We start from the raw sequence: 22,314 nt of genomic DNA, 5'->3' as shown, positions 1-22,314 counted from the left end.
CTGCTTGGGTGGATGTGAAAGGATTCCATAGAATATATGAAAGAACACGAGGATCACCTATTCGATGACCTGCCGAATATTTATCCCTCAATCAACATCACAAAATAATCAAATCATCTGGTCAAAACCACATTGCAGATTTGTAGGTCTTTTGCTCTTCATTTTTGGCCATTAAATTTAGTCACCTCCCTCTTCCGACTTGGCAAGGGTTACTTCAAAGAAGCTGTCTTTCAGAATCTCGGGGCATCCCAAAGTGCTTCATAGCCAATGAAGTAATTTTAAAGTATAGTCACTACTGTAAACAGAGGTACATAAGGCAGCCAATTTGCACAAATCAAAATGCCACAAACAGCAATGAGATAGTAACCACGTAATCAGTTTTAGTGATCTTCACCGAAGGATAAAGTTTGGCGAGGTCACCAGGAGAATTCCCCTGCGTTTCTTTGATTAGAATTATGGGATCTTCTACATGCACCTAAGGGCAGGCAGGTCCTTGGAATGCCTTGTCCAAAATATGGCACCTCTGCAGTGCCACATTTCCTTAGTACTCTACTGAAATGCCAGTCCAAGATTGTTTTCCCATGTCTCTGAATTGGGACTCGAACACACTACATTCTGATTCAAAGGCAATGAAGTTACCACTGAGCCACAAATGATTACTGGGTTAAAATGCCTTCTGAGCCATTCAGCATTTGTGTCGCCTATTCTGACATTCCACTTTAATTACCATAATGCATTTAACATTTCATTTACATGCAGCTTTCTGATCCTACCACTGGTACACTCCTTAGATTCATCCAAATCTTTATCTCGGTCAGTGTTAATGAGATGATTGTGGGAAACTGGGTGAAATTAGCAAATTTCCATTTGTAACAATGCAAAGCCAGTTTCGAATCATTTGGATGCAAACTTCACCTACTTTGGAAAATATAGTTAGTGAATTTTTAAACGCCTTTATACATTATTGCACATTGGACAAAAGGTCTGCTTTGTCGTGTTAGGTACACTGGTCTAACACTGGCTGCAACTGGATGCAGCTTAGATCAGAGAGATACTCCAGACCTTGAAGTTAGTTCAATTAGATTTATTGAACTAATAGCATAGTTCTCTGTGAGTTCGACTCTCTGCTAACTTAAGTGTGGTTACTCTGTCTGACTGAACCAGACTAGCTCTTAGCCACGTGGTGGAGGTGTGAGATTGTAACAACACCCTTGACTGATTCTCTAGATGTTCATCAGTGGAAAGAGGCAGAGTGTGAGTGCCTTGTGTCTTTTATAGTCAGATCCCACCCCTGAGTGCCCTGTCTGCTTATTGGTCATGCCCTATTCATTAGCTGCTTGTCTGTATATCATTATGTGTGTGTGTGCCTGCATATCATGACATCTCCCCTTTTTTAATGTTTGGATGCCATATTTCAGCATATTTACAAGAATAGGCCAATATTAACATATATACATACAGTAGATGTGAACATATGTGCATGTGAAAACAGCTGTCTAATGCGAGAACACAGAACATAGCAAACAGAACAAATGGTCATAAGTCCAGTCTCCATGGCTTTCGTCTGAACCTGGTCGACCGCCGGAGAAGTGGTGGTGGGGACGACAGCGCCTTGATGGGCGGGATTGAAGCCTGACTGGTGGCCTCGTGAGTCGAGGTATCAGGAGGTGGCAAAACAACAGAAGGAAACAGAGAAGAATGTGGTTGCTGGCAGGCAACTTTGCGCAGTGCCTGTCTGTTTCGTCGCACAACAGAACCATCAGCCAGACGCACAACATACGAGCGGGGGGAAGCCTGTCGAACGACAGCTGGAGCTGACCAGCCTCCATCAGGGAAACGAATGGCTTGTCCAATCAAATCTGGCCCGCGGGATTCAAAAGGCTACTACAGGTCAGTGGCTAGGTGTCTACCGGATAGCAATCGTTGGATTCAAACTTACGATACACGGTGGCTGGTCTTGCGAAGGTCTCGAGCAGGCGAAGAGGAGAGAGAGAGCGATCTGAACTTGGACCTTCACTTTTATAGGGCCCAGGGGCTTCCCGCCTCCCGGGGCAGCCCTTGACCCTGAGTCCCAAGTGATTGGATTCTGTCCCCAATCTCTGGGGTCGATGTGTCCAATGGTGAGGCGATTCCTCGATCGGAGGGGTGGTCGCTCACCTGTCTTTGTTTCGGCCACTGCAGACGCCGACAGGTCTGGCCCGGTATTCAATTGCTAATATGTTGCAATTGTTCCCGGGGATAGCCGATTTAGCTGTGGATGTCTGAGTAGATTCGGTGTAAACAGTCCTGAATGAAACTGCGGATACCTGGGTTGATGGGCTGTTGATAGCCCTGAGTATCGATCTGGGCTACGTTCCCCGAGCTGAAGCTGCAAACCTGTCTGCAGCTGCCTGCTTGTGTCTTTTTGGCTGCTTTTCCCAGCAGTCTTGAGGGGTTAGCCGTTTTAAACTGGGTTTTGGCCAGATTAATCGGAACGCAGCCATTTTACATGGCTACATTCCCGCCTTGTGATCCTAACGCGAAGCGTGAAGGATCACATAAATTTTGTCCTCTTTGTTTCCCAACTGGGGGGCACCTCCCACATGGCCACTACTCTGACCCTAGCTATGCACAAAAATTTACCTAAACAATTCTTGAGAGCACTATGTCAGGCAGGGGCATGTGTCTGGAAAAAAATAAACTGGGAACCTCTAATTTTACCTAAACAATTCTTCAAACTGACAGTCTTATCGCTCCATACAATAACAATTACAACATTTAATATATTCTTTCCTGGCTTGGCAGTCAAGCTCAGGATCATACATTTCCATACATTCTCTTTTTTTATTTACAGGGGAAAAAAAAAACCGCCAGTGCATGTTTTATTATTCATTTGTCGCGGGAGTCTGGGGTCTGGTTGTAGCCGAATATCGGGGATTGGATCCAATAGACCAGGGTTCGAGCGCGGTACGCTCTCCTTTTCCACTTGTGGAGGCTCATGGTCTGTACTGCACAACTGAGTATAGCCAATGCCAACAGTCCCTCAATGATGTATGACAGGGAGTACCAAGTTATGAACTTGGCACACCAGGATAATGCAGCGTGGTTGGTGACTGGGCCCTCGGTACTACGGGGCAGTGAAACGTTAACGGCAGGGGGGTTTGGAGTAATGGGGTCCGCGTTCCCGCGCAACCAAAAGTCGATAATAAATATGTTGAGCACGAAGAAAGGAGTCCTCATGGCTGTCTTCTTTCTTTCCTTTTTCTGTTGTTGCTGGTTTTCTCCGGACTTGGAGCTTCTGGAGTTCTGTAAAACAAGCGTAGTGTGTGTAAATACTTCGGTTTAATATCTGGTGTGTTAGTGTGTCTGTCCTTCTTGGGGCCAATTAAACCCTTATAATTGGTCACAGCATGTGACTCTCCCCCCATTTTTTTTTCAAAACAAATGTTTGGACACGGTACACTTCCCAATGGTGGACCAGTGCTAACTTTACCATCCAAATGCTCTAGGATGTAAATAGCATGTGGCAGCAACCCAAAGGTTGCCTAAATAAAATAAAACGGTTTTTGAAAGTAAAGTCCGAATGAGGTGCGTGTGGGCCGCGACGGGTACGATTTGGGTGGAGTCCCCGCGTAGGACGGCTACCAATACGGTATCTTCCCTACCCGAGCGTTTTTGACCAACGGGGGGGGGTCCCCAGGCAGGGCGGGTCTCACGCCGTTTCTCCACTGCCTGAGCGACCAAAGAACGGACAAAAATGTAGTCATCATGGTGGGGTTACTGTTCTGATTCTACCATCCAATCAGAAGAGTAGCTACAATCGGGCGTCTGGTCTGGTGGGCCTCTGAGGCAAGTCCTCAGAGGTATCGGCCGAATGGGCGTGTGGCGCTGGTGGGTGTCTGAGGCAAGACCTCAGAGGTTTCGGCAGAATGGGCGCGTGGCCACGGTGGGTGTCAGCGGGAAAAGTTAAAAAGTTCAGGTGAATGGGTGTGGGGCGGTGAGAAAATTCTCCTGTAGGACGAACAACATTTAACAAACAGACAGACAACATAAAACATTCTGCAGGTTCCATCAGAATACGGGACATCGTAAATCACATTTGGGCTGGGGTGTAACTAGCATATGGAGGGAGTGCAGCGTGACCGAAGAAGAGAGGAAGGAGGAGTGAAACAAAAATGAAGTGGCCTTGCTGAGGTAACGCTGCCATGAGAAGTGGTGGGTAAGCGCTCCCAGTTTGCATGGGGTAGCTGGGACCTTGTAGCTGCTGTGGGTGGTGTTCTCTTTCATATCTGGGGGCTAGTCTAGCTGGTGGGGGTCTCCTGCAATCTCGGGCGAAATGTCCTGGCTGCTCACAGTTGTAACATGACCCCTGGGGCACATAAGGTGGAGCAGGCTCTCTGGTGCATTGTTCCCTTGGGTGTGGTTCCCTGGGTGGGGGGTCGGGGCTGTTGGTGTCTTTGCTGGTTCGGGGGGCATTTGTGGGCTTATCCCGTTGGTGTTTCAGGGGGGCTTGACACTCTCGTGCGTAATGTCCTAATTGTCCGCAATTGTAACATTCCGGTGGTTTCTGTGGGGGGCTGTTCCTTCCTTCGATTACCCATGCGGGGTTCTGGTGCGTTTTAACTGGATGCATGTCTGCGGCGGCTTGGTTTTCCTCGGGGGTTCTAGTGGCTGATTTACCGTGAGCCGCTTGTTCCCAAACGCGGGACAATCTCTTGACCACCCACTTCTCATTATGAGCCTCCTCCGAGGGGTCATAATTGCTACAGGCATTCTGTCCTGCTTCCATGGCATGGGAGATAAGGGTGCGGGCCCACTTGGCCATATTGTCTGCGGACAAATGGACACAATCTACGTTGCCGAAAACGGCTTCAAAATGAATCCACAAGCGTCCTGCGAATGCTGTGTGGTGTTCAGACTTTTTCTGTCTGCATTTATTCAGACCGTCTACGGGGTCGCCCGGGTTGTACCCGATCGCATCCAGGATCGTGGTATGCATTTCTGCAAGGGTGCCTCCCCCTACATTCTGTGGGTCGGGAAGGGCTGCTGCGACCGATGGGTCTAAGCTGAGGACCGTGAGCTTTACCTGCTCTTTCTCATCCAGGCCGTACATGGTCGCCTGGTGTTTGACGGTGGCAAAGAAATGGTGTGGGTCTGAAGCGGGGAGGAACGGTGTGATTTTGGCACACGCGTCCCGTAATTGGGTCACTGTGAGGGGGGTGGAATATAAGACGTCCGCCGCGTCTGCTGTGGCGGTGCGGTGGGTTGTTACAGGGTTCATGGGAGCCTGTATTATCTATTGTGTGGGGGGTGGGGGTGCTTTCCTCCTTTGGGGTTTTTCCTGCGCACATGCTCCCTGAACATATCTCTGCGCTGTCTCCTGCAATTCTTCCCAATCAGGGCCGTCTTCCTGTTCTAAACTTTCCCCAAAGGTTTCTTGAAATCCCTTTTGGACAGAAAGCAGTGCTTTCAAGTCTGCAACCTGCTTTCGGCACTTTGCATGGTCTAAAGTATTCTGCCTTTGTTCCGTTGTTGTGGCGTGGAGCGCTCTCAAGGCTGCCTTGAGATCACTGCATTGTTTCTGGAGCTTCTCTAACTGGTTTTCTGTTTCTTTCTTTACCAGGACTGCACGCTGCAGGTCCTGATAAGCCTTCTCATATTGTGACTGGAAACTACTCAAGTGCGCCAGACAAGATTGGTGACCCCGTTTGGCGTCAGCCACCTCTTGGTCCTTTGCTGCTAATTTCCCTTTCAATTCCTGGTTCTCTTTCTCAATTTCACATATATCGGTTTTACTTATCCGATGTATGCCTCCTATTTCCTTGCGGAGCATCCTGACGACCTCCTCTGTGCCTCGCAATTGTGCCAGACAGGACACAATTGCCATCGGCTTGCGCGCTTTTGCTAAACTCTTTCTGTGAATCTCACTCAGGTTCTCCCACCAAGTATGCCCTCTTCTTCCAGGACCTGAGTCGTCGTTATTGCAGAAATCCTTCCACACAGGCCATCCTTTGCACTGCAGAAATGTGCAGATTTCCACCTCCCAAACGGGACACTGTCCCGCTCCTACGCTGCTGACTGGTGCGACAGCAAAATCTTCGGGGTTCATGAGGCGCTGCATCGCTTGCATTGCCTGCATGGCTCTCTCTTATCTGCTCGGTACGTTCGAATTTGGAACATTGGGCCAAGGTGGTGTGGTAGATGCGGGTACGGCTTGCGCTAATTTCCGAAATACCAACTGCCGATAGTTTTGACGCAACAAAAAGTCTATCAGTTTTGCCTTATAACCCTGTTAGTTACGCATGCATATACACACTTCCGAATTGTGAGTTATTAACCAGAACCGCTTGAACACTTGTGGGGTTTTTTTTTTGTTTCCGATTGGATTCTAATTCAAAATGTTGGGGTTCTCCCGGAGTGGTTTCCCACTTCTAAGTCGGTCCCGGCGGAGTCGCCAATTATGTTGCTCTTTCTAGCTTTAGTCTATTTGCTCTGTTTAGGTCACCTTTGCTCATGAGTCGCCAGGTATCTTTATGATACCGCCACGTGGTTCAAGTTCAGGTTATGATTAATAACACAGCACACCGCTTAGTAAGGATTAAAACAACGGTCATTTATTATATACAACAAGCAATATTAATACCCTAATACTACTATTTATATAATAAACCTATCACTACTGGCCAATACTTAACTTAGGAAGAGCTCACCAGGTCAGGGAAACGAATGGCTTGTCCAATCAAATCTGGCCCGCGGGATTCAAAAGACTGCTACAGGTCGGTGGCTAGGTGTCTCTACCGGATAGCGATCGTTGGATTCAAACTTACGATACACGGTGGCTGGTCTTGCGAAGGTCTCGAGCAGGCGAAGAGGAGAGAGAGAGCGATCTGAACTTGGACCTTCACTTTTATAGGGCCCAGGGGCTTCCCGCCTCCCGGGGCGGCCCTTGACCCTGAGTCCCAAGTGATTGGATTCTGTCCCCAATCTCTGGGGTCGATGTGTCCAATGGTGAGGCGATTCCTCGATCGGGGAGTGGTCGCTCACCTGTCTTTGTTTCGGCCACTGCAGGCGCCGACAGGTCAGGCCCGGTATTCAATTGCTAATATGTTGCAATTGTTCCCGGGGATAGCCGATTTAGCTGTGGATGTCTGAGTAGATTAGGTGTAAACAGTCCTGAATGAAACTGCGGATACCTGGGTTGATGGGCTGTTGATAGCCCTGAGTATCGATCTGGGCTACGTTCCCCGAACTGAAGCTGCAAACCTGTCTGCAGCTGCCTGCTTGTGTCTTTTTGGCTGCTTTTCCCAGCAGTCTTTTGGGTTAGCCGTTTTAAACTGGGTTTTGGCCAGATTAATCGGAACGCAGCCATTTTACATGGCTACAGTATCCGTTAACCTCTTTTGTGTTGGCTCCTGCTGGCGCCGGGGAGTGTGGCTTAGTTTTGTCTGTCGCAAATGTTGCTATTGTTCCCGGGGATTGCTTATTAGTATGTAGATAGTTGTTAGTATCGATGCTGTCTGGGCCTTTGCAGAGTTAAATACACAGCAAACTTGCACCTGCTGGTTTCTGCCTGTGTTGACTGAATTTCCCTTCAGCCTTTGCTGTTCGCCATTTGGCTATGTGTTGCATAACACGCTACAAGAGGGGGTCTTTGGCTGTCTCCTCACGGATACGAATCACCTTCTCATCAGATGCCGGGAGGGTGCTTGCACACAGCTGCACCTGTGACTCAACCTGTGACTCAATTTGCCGGATGACGTTCAGTGGTTCACTAGGCACGATGATGGAGCGGGACAGTGTATCGGCAATGATGAGCTCGTTGCCATGCGTGTAGACCAGGTCAAAATCGTACCTTCTGAGTTTGAGGAGGATGAGCTGCAACCGAGGTGTCATGTCATCAAGGTCCTTGTGGATAATGTGGACCAGGGGCCTGTGATCCGTCTCGACTGTGAATGTCGGCAGGCCGTAGACATAGGCGTCAAACTTGAGAATGCCAGTGAGAAAGCCCAGGCATTCCTTCTCGATCTGTGCATACCTTTGTTCGGTGGGCGTCATTGCCCTCGATGTGTAGGCAACCGTTCCCAGGATGAAGTGTCATCGTGTTGCAGCAGGACCGCATCGATGCCATCCTGGCTCGCATCTGACGAGATTTTTGTTTACCTGTCTGGGTCGAAAAATGCCAATACGGGTGCAGTGGTGAGCTTGGCTTTCAGCTCCAACCACTCTGCCTGATGGACCGCCTTCCACTCGAAGGCAGTGGACTTCTTCACTAGGTTTCGTAGGGCCGTGGCGTGTGTGAGGCCATGTTTGGGATGAACTTGCCCAGAATATTGACCATGCCCAGGAAGCACAATACCACCTTCTTGTCTTCCGGGACCTTCATGGCTGCGATGGCCTTGACCTTGTCTGTGTCGGGGCACACGCCCTGCTGAGAGATCTGGTCTCCTAGGAACCTGAGTGTCGGCATGCCAAAGCAACTTTTAGCCCTGTTCAGCTTCAGGTCATTGGCGTGGACACGGCGGAATATCTGCTGGAGACGGGAAAAATGCTCCTCAGGGGTCGTGGACCATATGATGATGTCATCCACGTACACGCGAACCCTTTCGATGTCCTCCATCATCTGCTCCATGATGCGATGAAATATCTCCAATGCCGAGACGATGCCGAACGGCATAGGGTTATAGCAGTACCTGCCAAACGGTGTGTTGAAGGTGCAGAGCCTTCTGCTGGACTCATCCAGCTGGATTTGCCAGAATCCATGTGTCGCATCTAACTTCGTGAAAAACCGTGCATGTGCCATCTCACTGGTGAGTTCCCCCCGCTTCGGGATAGGATAGTGTTCTGGTTGAGATCCTTGGAATCAATGCAGATGCGCAGGTCTCCAGAGGGTTTTTTAACCACCACCATCGAGCTGACCCAGTCAGTCGGTTCGGTTACCCTGGAAATAATCCCGTGCTGCTGCAGCTCCTTGAGCTGTTCCTTCAGGTGCTCCTTCAGCAGAGCCGGGAACCGGCATGGTGCATGGACCACTGGCTTGGCATCAGGTCACAGTAGGATCTTGTACCGATATGGCAAAGTGCCCATCCCGTCAAACACATCTGGATACTGAGCGAGGATGTTGTCAATGCCAGCTTGAAGATCCACGTTGGAGGATGCTGTCGAATAAACCCGCAGCACCAGGTTTAGCTTTTTGCAGGCATGCACGCCCAGTTGGGATGCCCTGTCCGGCTTGACAATTTTGAACCTTAGCCGTGCATGGGTACTCCGGTTGGAGACGAGTAGATGGCAGGACCCCAGTGCCGTGATGGCATTACCGTTATAGTCCAGGAGCTGGCGGGCTGCTGGGAGGACCATGGGGGGCTTCTTGATGCGTTTGAAGTCTGCCTGTGAGAGGAGGTTGGCAGAAGCACCTGTGTCCATCTTGAACTGGATGGAGCAGCGGTTGACCTGCATCACGGCACGCCATTCGTCCTCCGAATCCACAGCGAGGGTGGACTGAATGCAAGATGAGTTAGGTGTGGCATGTTCATGTGGTAATGATGCCCACTCGGTAGGCGGACTCCAGGCACTCGTCCTCTGGATCCGTTGTACTGCCAGGATCAGAATCCTGTAATCGTCGTTGCACATTCTGGATGCGCCGTCGTCGGAATTGGGAGTGCTGGCCTCTGACTGGTGGTGCAGACCTGCACAAGGCTGCATAGTGTCCAGGCTTCCCGCAGTTTAAACATCGCCTGCCTCTTGCAGGGCAGTGCCCCTTTAAGTGGGCATTGCCACAGTTCGGGCACGTCATGACGTCGGCGTTGTGACGCGGTGTACGTTGTCGCGCATGCACAGTGTGGTCGGCAGACGTCTGCACCTGCACAGTGTGGGTGTCGGCTGCTTCGTCATCCCGTTCGCATCGCGCATGCGTTGGGCTCTGGGAAAAGCGCGTGAGATGGCCTCTGTCTTCAATGCTGAGGCACTGCAACCGGGAGATGGCATGCACACTCACTGCCTTGTGGGAGGCAAGTTTCTCATTTTCAGCTAATTTGTATTGGGAATACCGATTTTTTGCGTGCTCATGCACTGTACATGTTTCAATCCCGACTGGCAGGGTCATATGCTTGATTTTTAAAAGCTGCTCTCTCAGAGGATCAGAGTGAACTCCAAACATGATTTGGTCTCTGATCATGGAGTCAGCAATATCACCAAAGTTGCAGGACAGCGCTAGCAGGCGGAGGCTAGTTAAGAAGGCATTGAAAGATTCATCTTTACCTTGAAGACGTTGTTTGAATATGTAGCGCTCAAAGATTTCATTGGTGTCCACTTCACAGTGACTATCGAACTTGTCCAGGATGGTCTGAAACTGTCTTGTCCTGGCCTTCGATGAAGTTAAACGAGTTGAAGAGTTTGATGACTTGATCACCCGCTGTTGAGAGGAGAAGCGCGATCTTTCTTGCGTCAGACGTACCCTTGAGGTCTGAGGCTTCGATGTACAGCAGAAACTTTTGCTTGAATATCCGCCAGTTGGCACTGACATTGCCGGAGGTCCTGAGCTGGTGAGAAGCCTGAATCTTCTCCGTGTTGCCGGGATACATTTGCTAGTCGTCTTGGAACGGACTGAGGTAAGCCACCTTAAATTAGTAGTCTCCTGGTATCATGTTGTGTTAGATACACAGGTCTAACATTGGCTGCAACTGAACAAAGAAAATTACAGCACAGGAACAGGCCCTTCGGCCCTCCCAGCCTGCACCGATCCAGATCCTTTATCTAAACCTGTCTTCTATTTTCCAAGGATCTACTTCCCTCTGTTTCCCACCCATTCATATATCTGTCTAGATGCATCTTACATGATGTTATCGTGCCCGCCTCTACCACATCCGCTGGCAAAGCGTTCCAGGCACCCACCACCCTCTGCGTCAAAAGCTTTCCACGCACATCTCCCTTAAACTATCCCCCTCTCACCTTGAAATTGTGACCCCTTGTAATTGACACCCCCACTCTTGGAAAAAGCTTGTTGCTATCCACTCTGTCCATACCTCTCATAATTTTGTAGACCTCAATCAGGTCCCCCCCTCAACCTCCGTCTTTCCAACGAAAACAATCCTAATCTACTCAACCTTTCTTCATTGCTACCACCCTCCATACCAGGCGACATCCTGGTGGACCTCCTCTGCATCCTCTCTAAAGTATCCACATCCTTCTGGTAATGTGGCGACCAGAACTGCACGCAGTATTCCAAATGTGGCCTAACCAAAGTCCTATACAACTGTAACATGACCTGCCGACTCTTGTACTCAATACCCCGTCCAATGAAGTCAAGCATGCTGTATGCCTTCTTGACTATCGACCTGTGTTGCCACCTTCACGGTACAATGGACCTGAACTCCCAGATCTCTCTGTACATCAGTTTTCCCCAGGACTCTTCCTTTGATCGTATTAGATCTTTCAAAATGTCAAAATGCATCACCTCGCATTTGCCTGGATTGAACTCCATCTGCCATTTCTCTGCCCAACTCTCCAATCTATCTATATTTTGCTGCATTGACAGTCCTCCTCGCTATCTGCAACTCCACCAATCTTAGTATCATCTGCAAACTTGCTAATCACACCACCTACACAATACGTCTGGATGGCTGCAACGCATGATGGTAAAGTTGCAATGGTACAATCTCAGCATAGTTACAAATATGTCAAGGAGCTGTACTTGGCAGATGTCCTCTCCAGAGCACTCTTACCCACCATAAATCAAGCAGATTGTGAGGAAGACATAAATGTTTTGGCAATAGAGGTACTGTCCTCTCATTGAACTCAAGGATTCTGGCATTGCCCACATTCTCCCCGTGTCTGTGTGGGTCTCATTCCCACAACCCAAAGATGTGTAGGTTAGGTGGATTGGCCACGCTAAATTGCCCCTTTAATTGGAAAGAAAATAATTGGGTACTCTAAATTTTTTTTTTTTTTTTTTAAAAGAATTCTGGCATTGCACAGCATCATCATGAGGAACTGACCAGAATCTTCAAGGAAGCTTCCCCAAGAGCTCCGCACATTCTTCACCATCAGTGATTTTTTTTTTTTCTTTTTTAAATATTTTATTATGGTATTTGAAAATGTTATAAGAGTAACAAAAACAATGACATCAACATGGTAAAATAAACATTCCCCCCCCCCCCCAGCCCAATCTTCACACACCTCAACCATACAACAACAATCCGCCCTCCCCTACCCCCCTTGGAATACTGCATCTGCTGACATTTTTAATTTTCCCCGAGAAAGTCGACGAACGGCTGCCACCTCCGAGAGAACCCTAGCGTAGACCCCTTAAGGCAAACTTTATTTTCTCCAGACTGAGAAACCCAGCCATGTCACTAACCCAGGTCTCTACACTCGCAGGCTTCGAGTCCCTCCACATTAATAAGATCTGTCTCCGGGCTACCAGGGAGGCAAAGGCCAAGACGTCGGCCTCTTTCGCCCCCTGAACTCCCAGATATTCCGACACTCCAAAGATCGCTACCTCCTTACCCTGCACCACCCGTGTTTTTAGCACCGTGGACATTGCCTTAGCAAAACCCTGCTAAAACCCTCTAAGCTTCGGGCATGCCCAAAACATGTGGACATGATTTGCTTGGCTTCCCGCGCACCTCGCACACCTATCCTAGAGTTACAAGTTAGCTACGAAGGACCTAAAGAGAGAGCCAAGAAGAGCCAGGAGGGGACATGAGAAAACTTTGGCAGGTAGAATCAAGGATAACCCTAAAGCTTTCTATAGATATGTCAGGAATAAAAGAATGACTAGGGTAAGAGTAGGGCCAATCAAGGGCAGTTGTGCGTGAAGTCCGAGGAGATAGGAGAGGTGCTAAATGAATATTTTTCGTCAGTATTCACACAGGGAAAGGACAATGTTGTTGAGGAGAATACTGAGATACAGGCTACTAGACTAGAAGGGCTTGAGGTTCATAAGGAGGAGGTGTTAGCAATTCTGGAAAGTGAAAATAGATAGGTCCCCTGGGCCGGATGGGATTTATCCTAGGATTCTCTGGGAAGCTAGGGAGGAGATTGCTGAGCCTTTGGCTTTGATCTTCAAGTCATCTTTGTCTACAGGAATAGTGCCATAAGACTGGAGGATAGAAAATGTTGTCCCCTTGTTCAAGAAGGGGAGTAGAGACAACCCTGGTAACTATAGACCAGTGAGCCTTATTTCTGTTGTGGGCAAAATCTTGGAAAGGTTTATAAGAGATAGGATGTATAATCATCTGGAAAGGAATAATTTGATTAGAGATAGTCAATACGGTTTTGTGAAGGGTAGGTCGTGCCTCACCAAGCTTATTGAGTTCTTTGAGAAGGTGACCAAACAGGTGGATGAGGGTAAAGCAGTTGATGTGGCGTATATTGTTTCACAGCTCCAGTGTCCCAGGTTCGATTCCGGCTTGGGTCACTGTCTGTGCGGAGTCTGCACATCCTCCCCGTGTGTGCGTGGGTTTCCTCCGGGTGCTCCGGTTTCCTCCCACAGTCCAAAGATGTGCAGGTTAGGTGGATTGGCCATGATAAATTGCACTTAGTGTCCAAAATTGCCCTTAGTGTTGGGTGGGGTTGCTGGGTTATGGTGGCGGTGTTGACCTTGGGTAGGGTACTCTTTCCAGGAGCCGGTGCAGACTCGATGGGCCGAATGGTCTCCTTCTGCACTGTAAATTCTATGATAATCTATGATACACCTTCGTCCAGATCATTTATGTATATTACAAACAACAGTGATCCGAGCACTGATCCCTGTGGAACACCACTAGTCACCTTTCTCCATTTTGAGACACTCACTTCCACCACTACTCTCTGTCTCCTGTTGCCCAGCCAGTTCTTTATCCATATAGCTAGTACACCCTGAACCCCATACAACTTCACTTTTTCCATCAACCTGCAATGGGAAACTTTATCAAGCGCCTTACTGAAGTCCATGTATATGACATCTACAGCCCTTCCCTCATTAATTAACTTTGTCACTTCCTCAAAGAATTCTATTAGGTTTGTAAGACATGACCTTCCCTGCACAAAACCATGCTGCCTATCACTGATAAGTCTATTTTATTCCAAATGTGAATAGATCCTATTCCTCAGTATCTTCTCCAACAGTTTGCCTACCACTGATGTCAAGCTCACAGGTCTATAATTCCCTGGATTATCCATGCTACCCTTCTTAAACAAAGGGACATTAGCAATTCTCCAGTCCTCCGGGACCTCACCCATGCTCAAGGATGCTGCAAAGATATCTGTTAAGGCCCCAGCTATTTCGTCCCTCGCTTCCCTCAGTAACCTGGGATAGATCCCATCTGGACCTGGGGACTTGTCCACCGTAATGCCTTTTAGAATACCCAAAACCTCCCCCTTCCTTATGCTGACTTGACTTGATAGAGTATTTAAACATCCATCCCTAGCCTCAACATCAGTCATGTCCCCCTCCTTGGTGAATACCGATGCAAAGTATTCATTAAGAATCTCACCCATTTCCTCTGACTCCACTCATAAATTCCCTCTTTTGTCTTTGAGTGGGCCAATCCTTTCTCTTGCTCCTTCTATACAAATAAAACGCTTTGGGATTTTCCTTAACCCTGTTAGCCAAAGATATTTCATGACCCCTTTTAGCAATCTTTATTGCGCGTTTGAGATTTGTCCTACTTTCCCGATATTCCTCCAAAGCTTCAGCAGTTTTAAGTCGCCCAGATCTTATGTATGCTTCCTTTTTCATCTTAGCTAGTCTCACAATTCCACCCGTCATCCATAGTTCCCTAATCTTGCCATTTCTATTCTTCCTTTTCACAGGGACATGTCTGTCCTGCACTCTAATCAACCTTTCCTTAAAAGACTTCCACATTTCAAATGTGGATTTACCCTTAAACAGCTGCTCCCAATCCACATTCCCTAGCTCCTGCCGAATTTTGTTATACTTGGCCTTTCCCCAATTTAGCACTCTTCCTTTAGGACCACTCTCGTCTTTGTCCATGAGTATTCTAAAACTTACGGAATTGTGATCGCTATTCCCAAAGTAATCACCGACTGAAACTTCAACCACCTAGGCGGGATCATTCACCAATACCAAGTCCAGTATGGCCCCTTCCCGAGTTGGATTATTTACATACTGCTATAAAAAAACTCTCCTGGATGCTCCTTACAAATTCTGCTCCATCTACGCCTCCAACACTACATGAGTCCTATTCAATGTTGGGGAAGTTAAAATCTCCCATCACGACCACCCTATTGCTCCTACATTTTTCTATAAAAACTGGATGCAGCTTAGGTCAGAAATATACTCCAGACCTTGAAGTTAGTTCAATCAGGTTTATTGAACTAATAGCACAGTTAGCACAGTTCTCTGTGAGTTCGACTCTCTGCTAACTTAAGTGTGGTTACTCTGTCTGACTTGAACCAGACTAGCTCTTAGCCACGTGGTGGAGGTGTGAGACTGTAACAACACCATTGACTGACTCTCTAGATGTTCATCAGTGGAAAGAGGCGGAGTGTCAGTGCCTTGTGTCTTTTATAGTCAGATCCCACCCCTGAGTGTCCTATTGGCCATGTCCTGTTCTCTGTGTCCATTACCTGCTTGTCTGTATATCATTGTGTGTGTGTGTACGTGTGTGCCTGAATATCATGACATGCTTCTAACCATTTCTATCATGTCTACTGTTCATCACATGTACAAACATCAAAATGGCATAGCCTCTTTAACATTAAATTCTGATTTTTATCTTGATTAATTCAGGATGTTTTTACCATTGTTGCAAAGGAATTGTTTACCATTTCCAAGGCAGTCTTAGCTTTCAATGCTCATGCTGTTTTGACTCATGAATCTTGTGATGTTTTCGTTTCAGGGCTTTCGCAATATGTTTGCCCTGTTGCCAAGGACAAATGCTTTTTATTACCTCTTATCAGTGCCCAGTCAACATTCACCATTTTTGGGATCCCAGAGACAGCAGACTCCATCATCATGAAATGTGAGCATTTCTTCATGTGTGTGGGCCTATTGCAAAGCAAAACTGCTACATTTCAGCATAAACTTGCAATCGTTTCGATTCTTAGCAGGACGACTGAACAAGTCACATTTACATTGAATGAGTAGAAGCTCCTTTGGATTGGATTATGTTTATTGTCACGTGTACCGAGGTACAGTCAAAAGTATTTTTCTGCAAGCAGCTCAACAGATCATTAAGTACATGAAAAGAACAGGAAATAAAAGAAAATACATAATAGGGCAACGCAAGGTACACAATGTAATTACATAACACCGGCATCGGTGAAGCATACAGGGGTGTAGTGTTAATGAGGTCAGTTTAGGAGTCTGGTAACAGCGGGGAAGAAGCTGTTTTTGAAATGAAATGACATGAAAATCGCTTATTGTCACAAGTAGGCTTCAAATGAAGTTACTGTGAAAAGCCCCTAGTCGCCACATTCCGGCGCCTGTTCGGGAAGGTTGGTACGGTTTTTGAGTCTGTTTGTGCATATTCTCAGACTTGTATCTCCTGCCCGATGGGATAAGTCGGAAGAGTGAGTAAACCGGGTGGGAGGGGTCTTTGATTATGCTGCCCGCTTTCCCCAGGCAGTGGGAGGTGTAGATGGAGTTAATGGATGGGAGGCAGGTCCGTGTGATGGACTGGGCTGTGTTCACAACTCTCTGAAGTTTCTTGCGGTCTTGGGCCGAGCAGTTTCCATACCAGGCTGTGATGCAGCCCGATAAGATGCTTTCTATGGTGCATCTGTAAAAGTTGGTAAGTGTTAATGTGGTAAGAGGTCCTGTTCTGGGGCAGTGGGGAACAAAGAATATGGGGGTTTGGGAGGGCTTTATTCTAGCTTTATCTATGTGATGCTTGACTGGAGGTAAAATGTGGGAAAATTAACTATTTTGCATCTTTCATCCTGAGCACCAAAATATTTAGGAGTCCTGAGTTCCAAATTGGTGGCCAAGGACTTATAACAACAATAGTTTAATAAGCACTCTGAGCAGCTCTTACATGCTACCATTCTGCCTTCGTTCTGCAGAGAACTCCCGCGCAACCGACACATAATCCTTTAAGTAACCACATCATCATGTGCCCAGTTGATCTATACCTTCCCCATATAAGTTGGGACAACCAGTGGACCTAAGACGTAACAGTATGCATGATCATTAACTGTGCGGGCACTGTTTTAGAATATATACAGATTGAACAGGCTAACAACACATAGTTACTTACATAGGGTGAAACACGGATTAAGCTTTTGCAGCTGGTGCATAGCCTATCGCGTCTCCCTGCCCCCACCCCTTTGTGTTGTTTAAAAAAGCGAAGGCCAGTTGTAAAGTAGTTTGTTACATAGTGCTGGCATCTTGGGTGGGATTCTCCAACCTCCCCCGCCGGATCGGTGAATCTCCAGTGTCATTTTTCGGGCAGGGGCGGGATTCCCGCCACGCTGGTCGGGGGCCGTTGGCAGCGCCCCTGGCGATTCTCCGATGGGCCGAGCTGCCGTCCATTTTTGGCCAGTCCCACCGGCGTGATTCACTCAACTCACGCACCGGCGGGACCTGTCAGGTGAGTATGCGTGGGTGGTCCTCGGGGGGGGGGGCGCACGGGGGGATCCAACCCCGGGGGGGGGGGGGAGCCCCACGGTGGCCTGGCCCGCAATTGGGGCCCGATGATCTGCGGGCAGGCTTGTTCCGTGGGGGCACTTCTTTCTTCCGCGCCGGCCCCTGTAGGGCTCCGCCATGGCCAACGCGGAAAAGAGAACCCCCCGCGCATGCGGCAAAATACGCCGGCCGTTCCGCACATGTGTGAGATCACGCCGGCCCTTTGGTGCATGTGCAAACTCGCGCCGTCCCTTCGCCGCCGGCTGGAGTGGCGCCAACCCCTCCGGCGTCCACCTAGCCCCCAAAAATGCGGAAAATTCCACACTTTCGGGGGTTGTTGACACCGGAGTGGTTGGCGCTGGTTCTCCTGCCGGCGTTAGTCCCCAGAAGGGAGAGTCCCGGCCCTTATGTCTGGTCTGGTCATATGAACTGAGCGTGTGATTATGCCAGTCCTGGGGATACTCGAGCTGGTGTCCTCGGTGTGGATGACCTGGGGCATTCGTTCGCAGTGAGAGCAGGGCTTGTTCTGTAGGCCTCTCGAGGAACCTCCATTTCCACTGGTTTAGGGGACCTGTATTGCAGGCTAGGTGAGTAGGGTCCTGTCACATATGCTGTTGCTGATTCCTATACCTGTAGTAGGTGAGACCAGTTTCGTACATAGTGCACCCTCTGAAGCTATAGGGCCGAGTCTGTTGGCATTACAATCATAGGACCTTTTCCCTTTTAATTGGCATTCCATGAGTGCACCATTCACATTGGTTTCGGGTTTGAGCTGCAAATGAGCCTTGGCAGTGGGAATTGTGGCCCTGTGTGCCTGGAGAACAGTCGCTGTGCTGACGAGGGCAGACCTGTCATGGCACGTTTCACACGCTGAGGAAAGCAGCATAGTAATCCATGTGATCACTGGCACATTTGTCTGGAAGATGCTTAGCTGAGTGTACTGAGCCGGTGCAGACTCAAAGGGCCGAATGGCCTCCTTCTGCACTGTAAATTCAATGATAATCTATGATAAATCTAGGACAAAGGTTCGGCACAACATCGTGGGCCGAAGGGCCTGTTCTGTGCTGTATTTTCTATGTTCTATGTTCTGTGTTCTATGTACTGACCGTTTCGCCAGGCTGTTGGACTGCGGCTACAGGGGGCTCCTTGTGACATGCTCAAAGTCTCATGTATGCAAAGTTTCTAAATTCATTGGAGGTGAATTGGCGAGCGTTGTCTGTCATGAGTGTCTTGAGGGATGCTGTATGTGATGAAGCATCTCTGGAGCTTGATGATCCCTATGTTACTCTTCATGTCTGGCAGATAGTCAAGTTCAAACCACCTGAATACAAGATGTCTAAGACGAAATGCTGTTCACCATTCCATTTGAAAATGTCAGCTGCTGTGAATGACCATGGGAGAAGATCTGGGACCTCATGTAGATACAGTGATTCTTTAGCTTGGTGCGGCTTGAGTGCATTGCATGGTTCGCACCTGGGTACTTCTCTCTCTGTGTTGGTGTACATGGAGGACCAGTAGAGGGGATTTCTTTGCCCTGTATCTGGTTGCTTCCAACCCTTGGTGCACTTGATGAGGTTGCTGGGTGTAGTAACTCTAGAAAGAGGGAGGAATGATGAATCACTGGCCACGTGGTATCAGTCCGTCCTGTACGGTAAATTCATCTCTGATGGGGAAGAATGTGCTAGCTAGTGGTTCCAAATAAACATGTTGGACTTTAACCTAGTGTTGTAAGACTTCTTACTGTGCCCAATGATTGGCGACCAAGGACTTACGCCAAAAGTCTATGCAGTACTCTGAGCAGCTCTTACATGTTTCCACTCTTCCCACGCTTCAGGGAGAACTCCCGCAATACCAACACGTGACCCTTTAAGCAGCCACATCATCACGTGAACACTCAGTCTACACTATATAAAGTTAGAAATTAAATATTTAAAAGTAAATGTTAAATAAGTCTTCAGTGTTATGAGGCAATCTTCTGGAGAAGGTAGGGAGGAACTGTTACCACTACAGAAAGGCCGGTAACCTGAGAACATAGATAAAAGATAATTGGCAAAACAAACTGGGAGAGAAAATATCAAAGAATATCACAGCACAGGAGGAAGCCATTTGGCCCATTGTGTTTGTGCCGGGTCTGCGAGAGCAATTCAGATAGTGCCACTTCCTTGCAGCTCTACAACTAATGACCCAATTCTCTTTTGAAAAGCATGACTGAATCGGGCTCCACCACATTCTCAGGCAGTACATTCTAGATCCTAACCGCTAGCTATGTAAAAATGTTTTTCCTCACGTCGCCATTCCACTTTTGGCCAATCACCATAAATTGGTGTCCGCTGTTTTCAACCCTTCCACAAATGGGAACATTTTCACCCCATCTCTTCTGTATAGACTCACATGATTTTAAACAGGAGTAGGCCATTCAGCCCATCGAGTCTGCTCCATCATTCAATTAGATCATGGCTAATCATCTAGCTTCACGCCACTTTCCCGCAAGACCTCCATATTTCTTGATGTCATTAGTTTCTAGAAGTCTATTGATTTTTGTCTTGAACATGCTCAATGATTGAACTTCCACAGCCCTCCAAGGTAAAGAATTCCAAAGATTCACCACTCTCTTATTCTTAGAACCACAGAAGAATCATGGAATGCCTACAGTGCAGAAGGAGGCCATTCAACCCATCGGGTCTGCACCGAAAGACCACGCTGCCAAGGACTAATTCACGCCCTATTCTTGTAACCTCACCCAACCTTTGGACATTTAGGGATGATTTAGCATAGCCAATCCAACTAACATGCGCCTCTTTGGACTGTGAGAGCAAACCAGAGGAAACCCACGCAGAGAATGTGTAAACCCCACAGTCACCCGAGATTAGAATCGAACCCGAGTCCCTGACACGATAAGGCAGCAGCGCTAACCACTGCACCACCATAACGTTTTGTGAATGATACATGCATTCAGACAGAGTGCCTTTAACTCAGTTTTTTTTAAACTTTATTCTCCATTCTAATCTTACTTAATGCCTGCCCATGCTTCATGTGTCTTCTATTTTTGCTTTCAACTTTTCAATTTCTTTTATCAGTTTTGCTTCCCTTGTTTAGAACCCCGCTGATATTACCTGCAAGAGAGTCTCAAAATTCCGGAAGATAACTTGAAACATTGGTTCTCAGTGGTGTATATTTGTGAGGAAACAATGTACAATCTAGTGAGCAACCAGCCCAGTCGTTGTGTAAACAATTAATGAAGAATATTTATTAAATGAAGAAGAAAAAACACACAACAAAAGACTAATATACACTGTGATATTTACGTATATGAATAACTAAACACGCCGTTTTATCTGAAGTTACCTCTTGTTCCCTGAGACATCCCTTTTCCCAAATAATATCCAATTTTAGTAAAGCGTCTCTTCCTGGTTCAGCGAAGGCACAAAACTGCGTCTTTTCAAGACTCTGCAATTTGCTGTTGCTTTAAATGTTGGTTACAACAGGCCTCCGTGGCTTGGATCACAGATGGTGCTGGCCTGTGGGGTTATTGGATGGAAACTAGCCTGCCTCCTCAATGAAGGGGCCAACAGTTATAGAACATAGAACGACACAGCGCAGTACAGGCCCTTCGGTCCACGATGTTGCACCGACATGGGAAGTCAAAAAACAAAAGCCATCTAACCTACACTATGCCATTATCATCCATATGCTTATCCAATGAACTTTTACATGCCCTCAATGTTGGCGAGTTCACTACTGTTGCAGGTAGGGCATTCCACGGCCTCACCACTCTTTGCGAAAATAACCTACCTCTGTCCTATATCTATTACCCCTCAGTTTAAGGCTATGTCCCTTCGTGCTAGCCATTTCCATCCGCGGGAGAAGGCTCTCACTGTCCACCCTATCTAACCCCCTGATCATTTTGTATGCCCCTATTAAGTCTCCTCTTAACCTTCTTCTCTCTAACGAAAACAACCTCAAGTCCATCAGCTTTTCCTCATAAGATTTTCCCTCCATACCAGGCAACATCCTGGTAAATCTCCTCTGCACCCGCTCCAAAGCTTCCACGTCCTTCCTATAATGCGGTGACCAGAACTGTACGCAATACTCCAAATGCGGCCGTACCAGAGTTTTGTACAGCTGCAACAGTTATACTGTTCATTCTCTTTGATGTTCCCCTCTGTGGATTCTGCTGTCTACCTCATTCAAATTCCTTGCTTTTAAAAGTTACCATTTGTAAGAGCCCCACTGATCTGGTGACAAATGTGGCCATTTGCACCTCAACGTCTCTAGACTCCTGCTAACCTTGTTACTGGTCTGCCATTTTATTGTTTCACCTCAAATTCACATTTAAACTTGTTAATTTCCCACATTCCTGATACCCTCAAATCTGAGCTCCCTCTCAGGTTTAAAACTCTCCTTAACAGCACTAGCAAATTTCTCTGCGCCGATGTTAATTCCAGGCCTGCTAAATCGCAGAATGTCCATCTTGCACAGATCTCATCTGCCACACAGCCTTTCCCAATGCCTCAGAAATTTGATGCCATCCTCCTACACCACTTCTCTGCATTAAGTTTCATTACGTGGCCACTTGCCCACCCGTTCCACCAGCCACGTGATCATTCGCTCAATTCTCCTATTTCTATGCTGACCAAGATGTGAGACTGGAAGTACTCCTTAGAAATTACTGCATTCGAGGTCCTGTTTTTCAATCTCCTTTCTAGCTCCCTGAAATCTACTTTCAGGACCTCATTCCCCAATCCTACTTAAGTTATTGGTGCCAACAT

The 22,314-nt window shown here is 47.6% G+C and overlaps 1 protein-coding gene across 9 annotated transcripts in view; it reads right to left on the bottom strand.

The window, feature by feature from the left end:
- Positions 1 to 22,314, bottom strand: part of sugct (succinyl-CoA:glutarate-CoA transferase) — an 842,325-nt gene that overhangs the window by 393,904 nt on the left and 426,107 nt on the right. For 6 of the 9 annotated variants that reach the window (XM_072467239.1, XM_072467238.1, XM_072467241.1 and 3 more), the window contains one exon: positions 2,744 to 3,285. The exons of the other annotated variants lie outside the window; for them this stretch is intronic. In XM_072467239.1, the coding sequence (XP_072323340.1) occupies positions 2,869 to 3,285 (417 nt within the window). In that variant the 3' untranslated portion in view covers positions 2,744 to 2,868. Of the gene's footprint in view, positions 1 to 2,743; positions 3,286 to 22,314 lie in introns of those variants that run through there. 9 annotated transcript variants of the gene reach the window in all.

The sequence above is a fragment of the Scyliorhinus torazame genome, chromosome 11 (genome assembly GCF_047496885.1).
Source record: "Scyliorhinus torazame isolate Kashiwa2021f chromosome 11, sScyTor2.1, whole genome shotgun sequence".
Lineage (NCBI taxonomy): Eukaryota > Metazoa > Chordata > Chondrichthyes > Carcharhiniformes > Scyliorhinidae > Scyliorhinus > Scyliorhinus torazame.
Note: the sequence above shows the minus strand (reverse complement) of the source record. Positions and strands in the feature narration are given on the sequence as shown.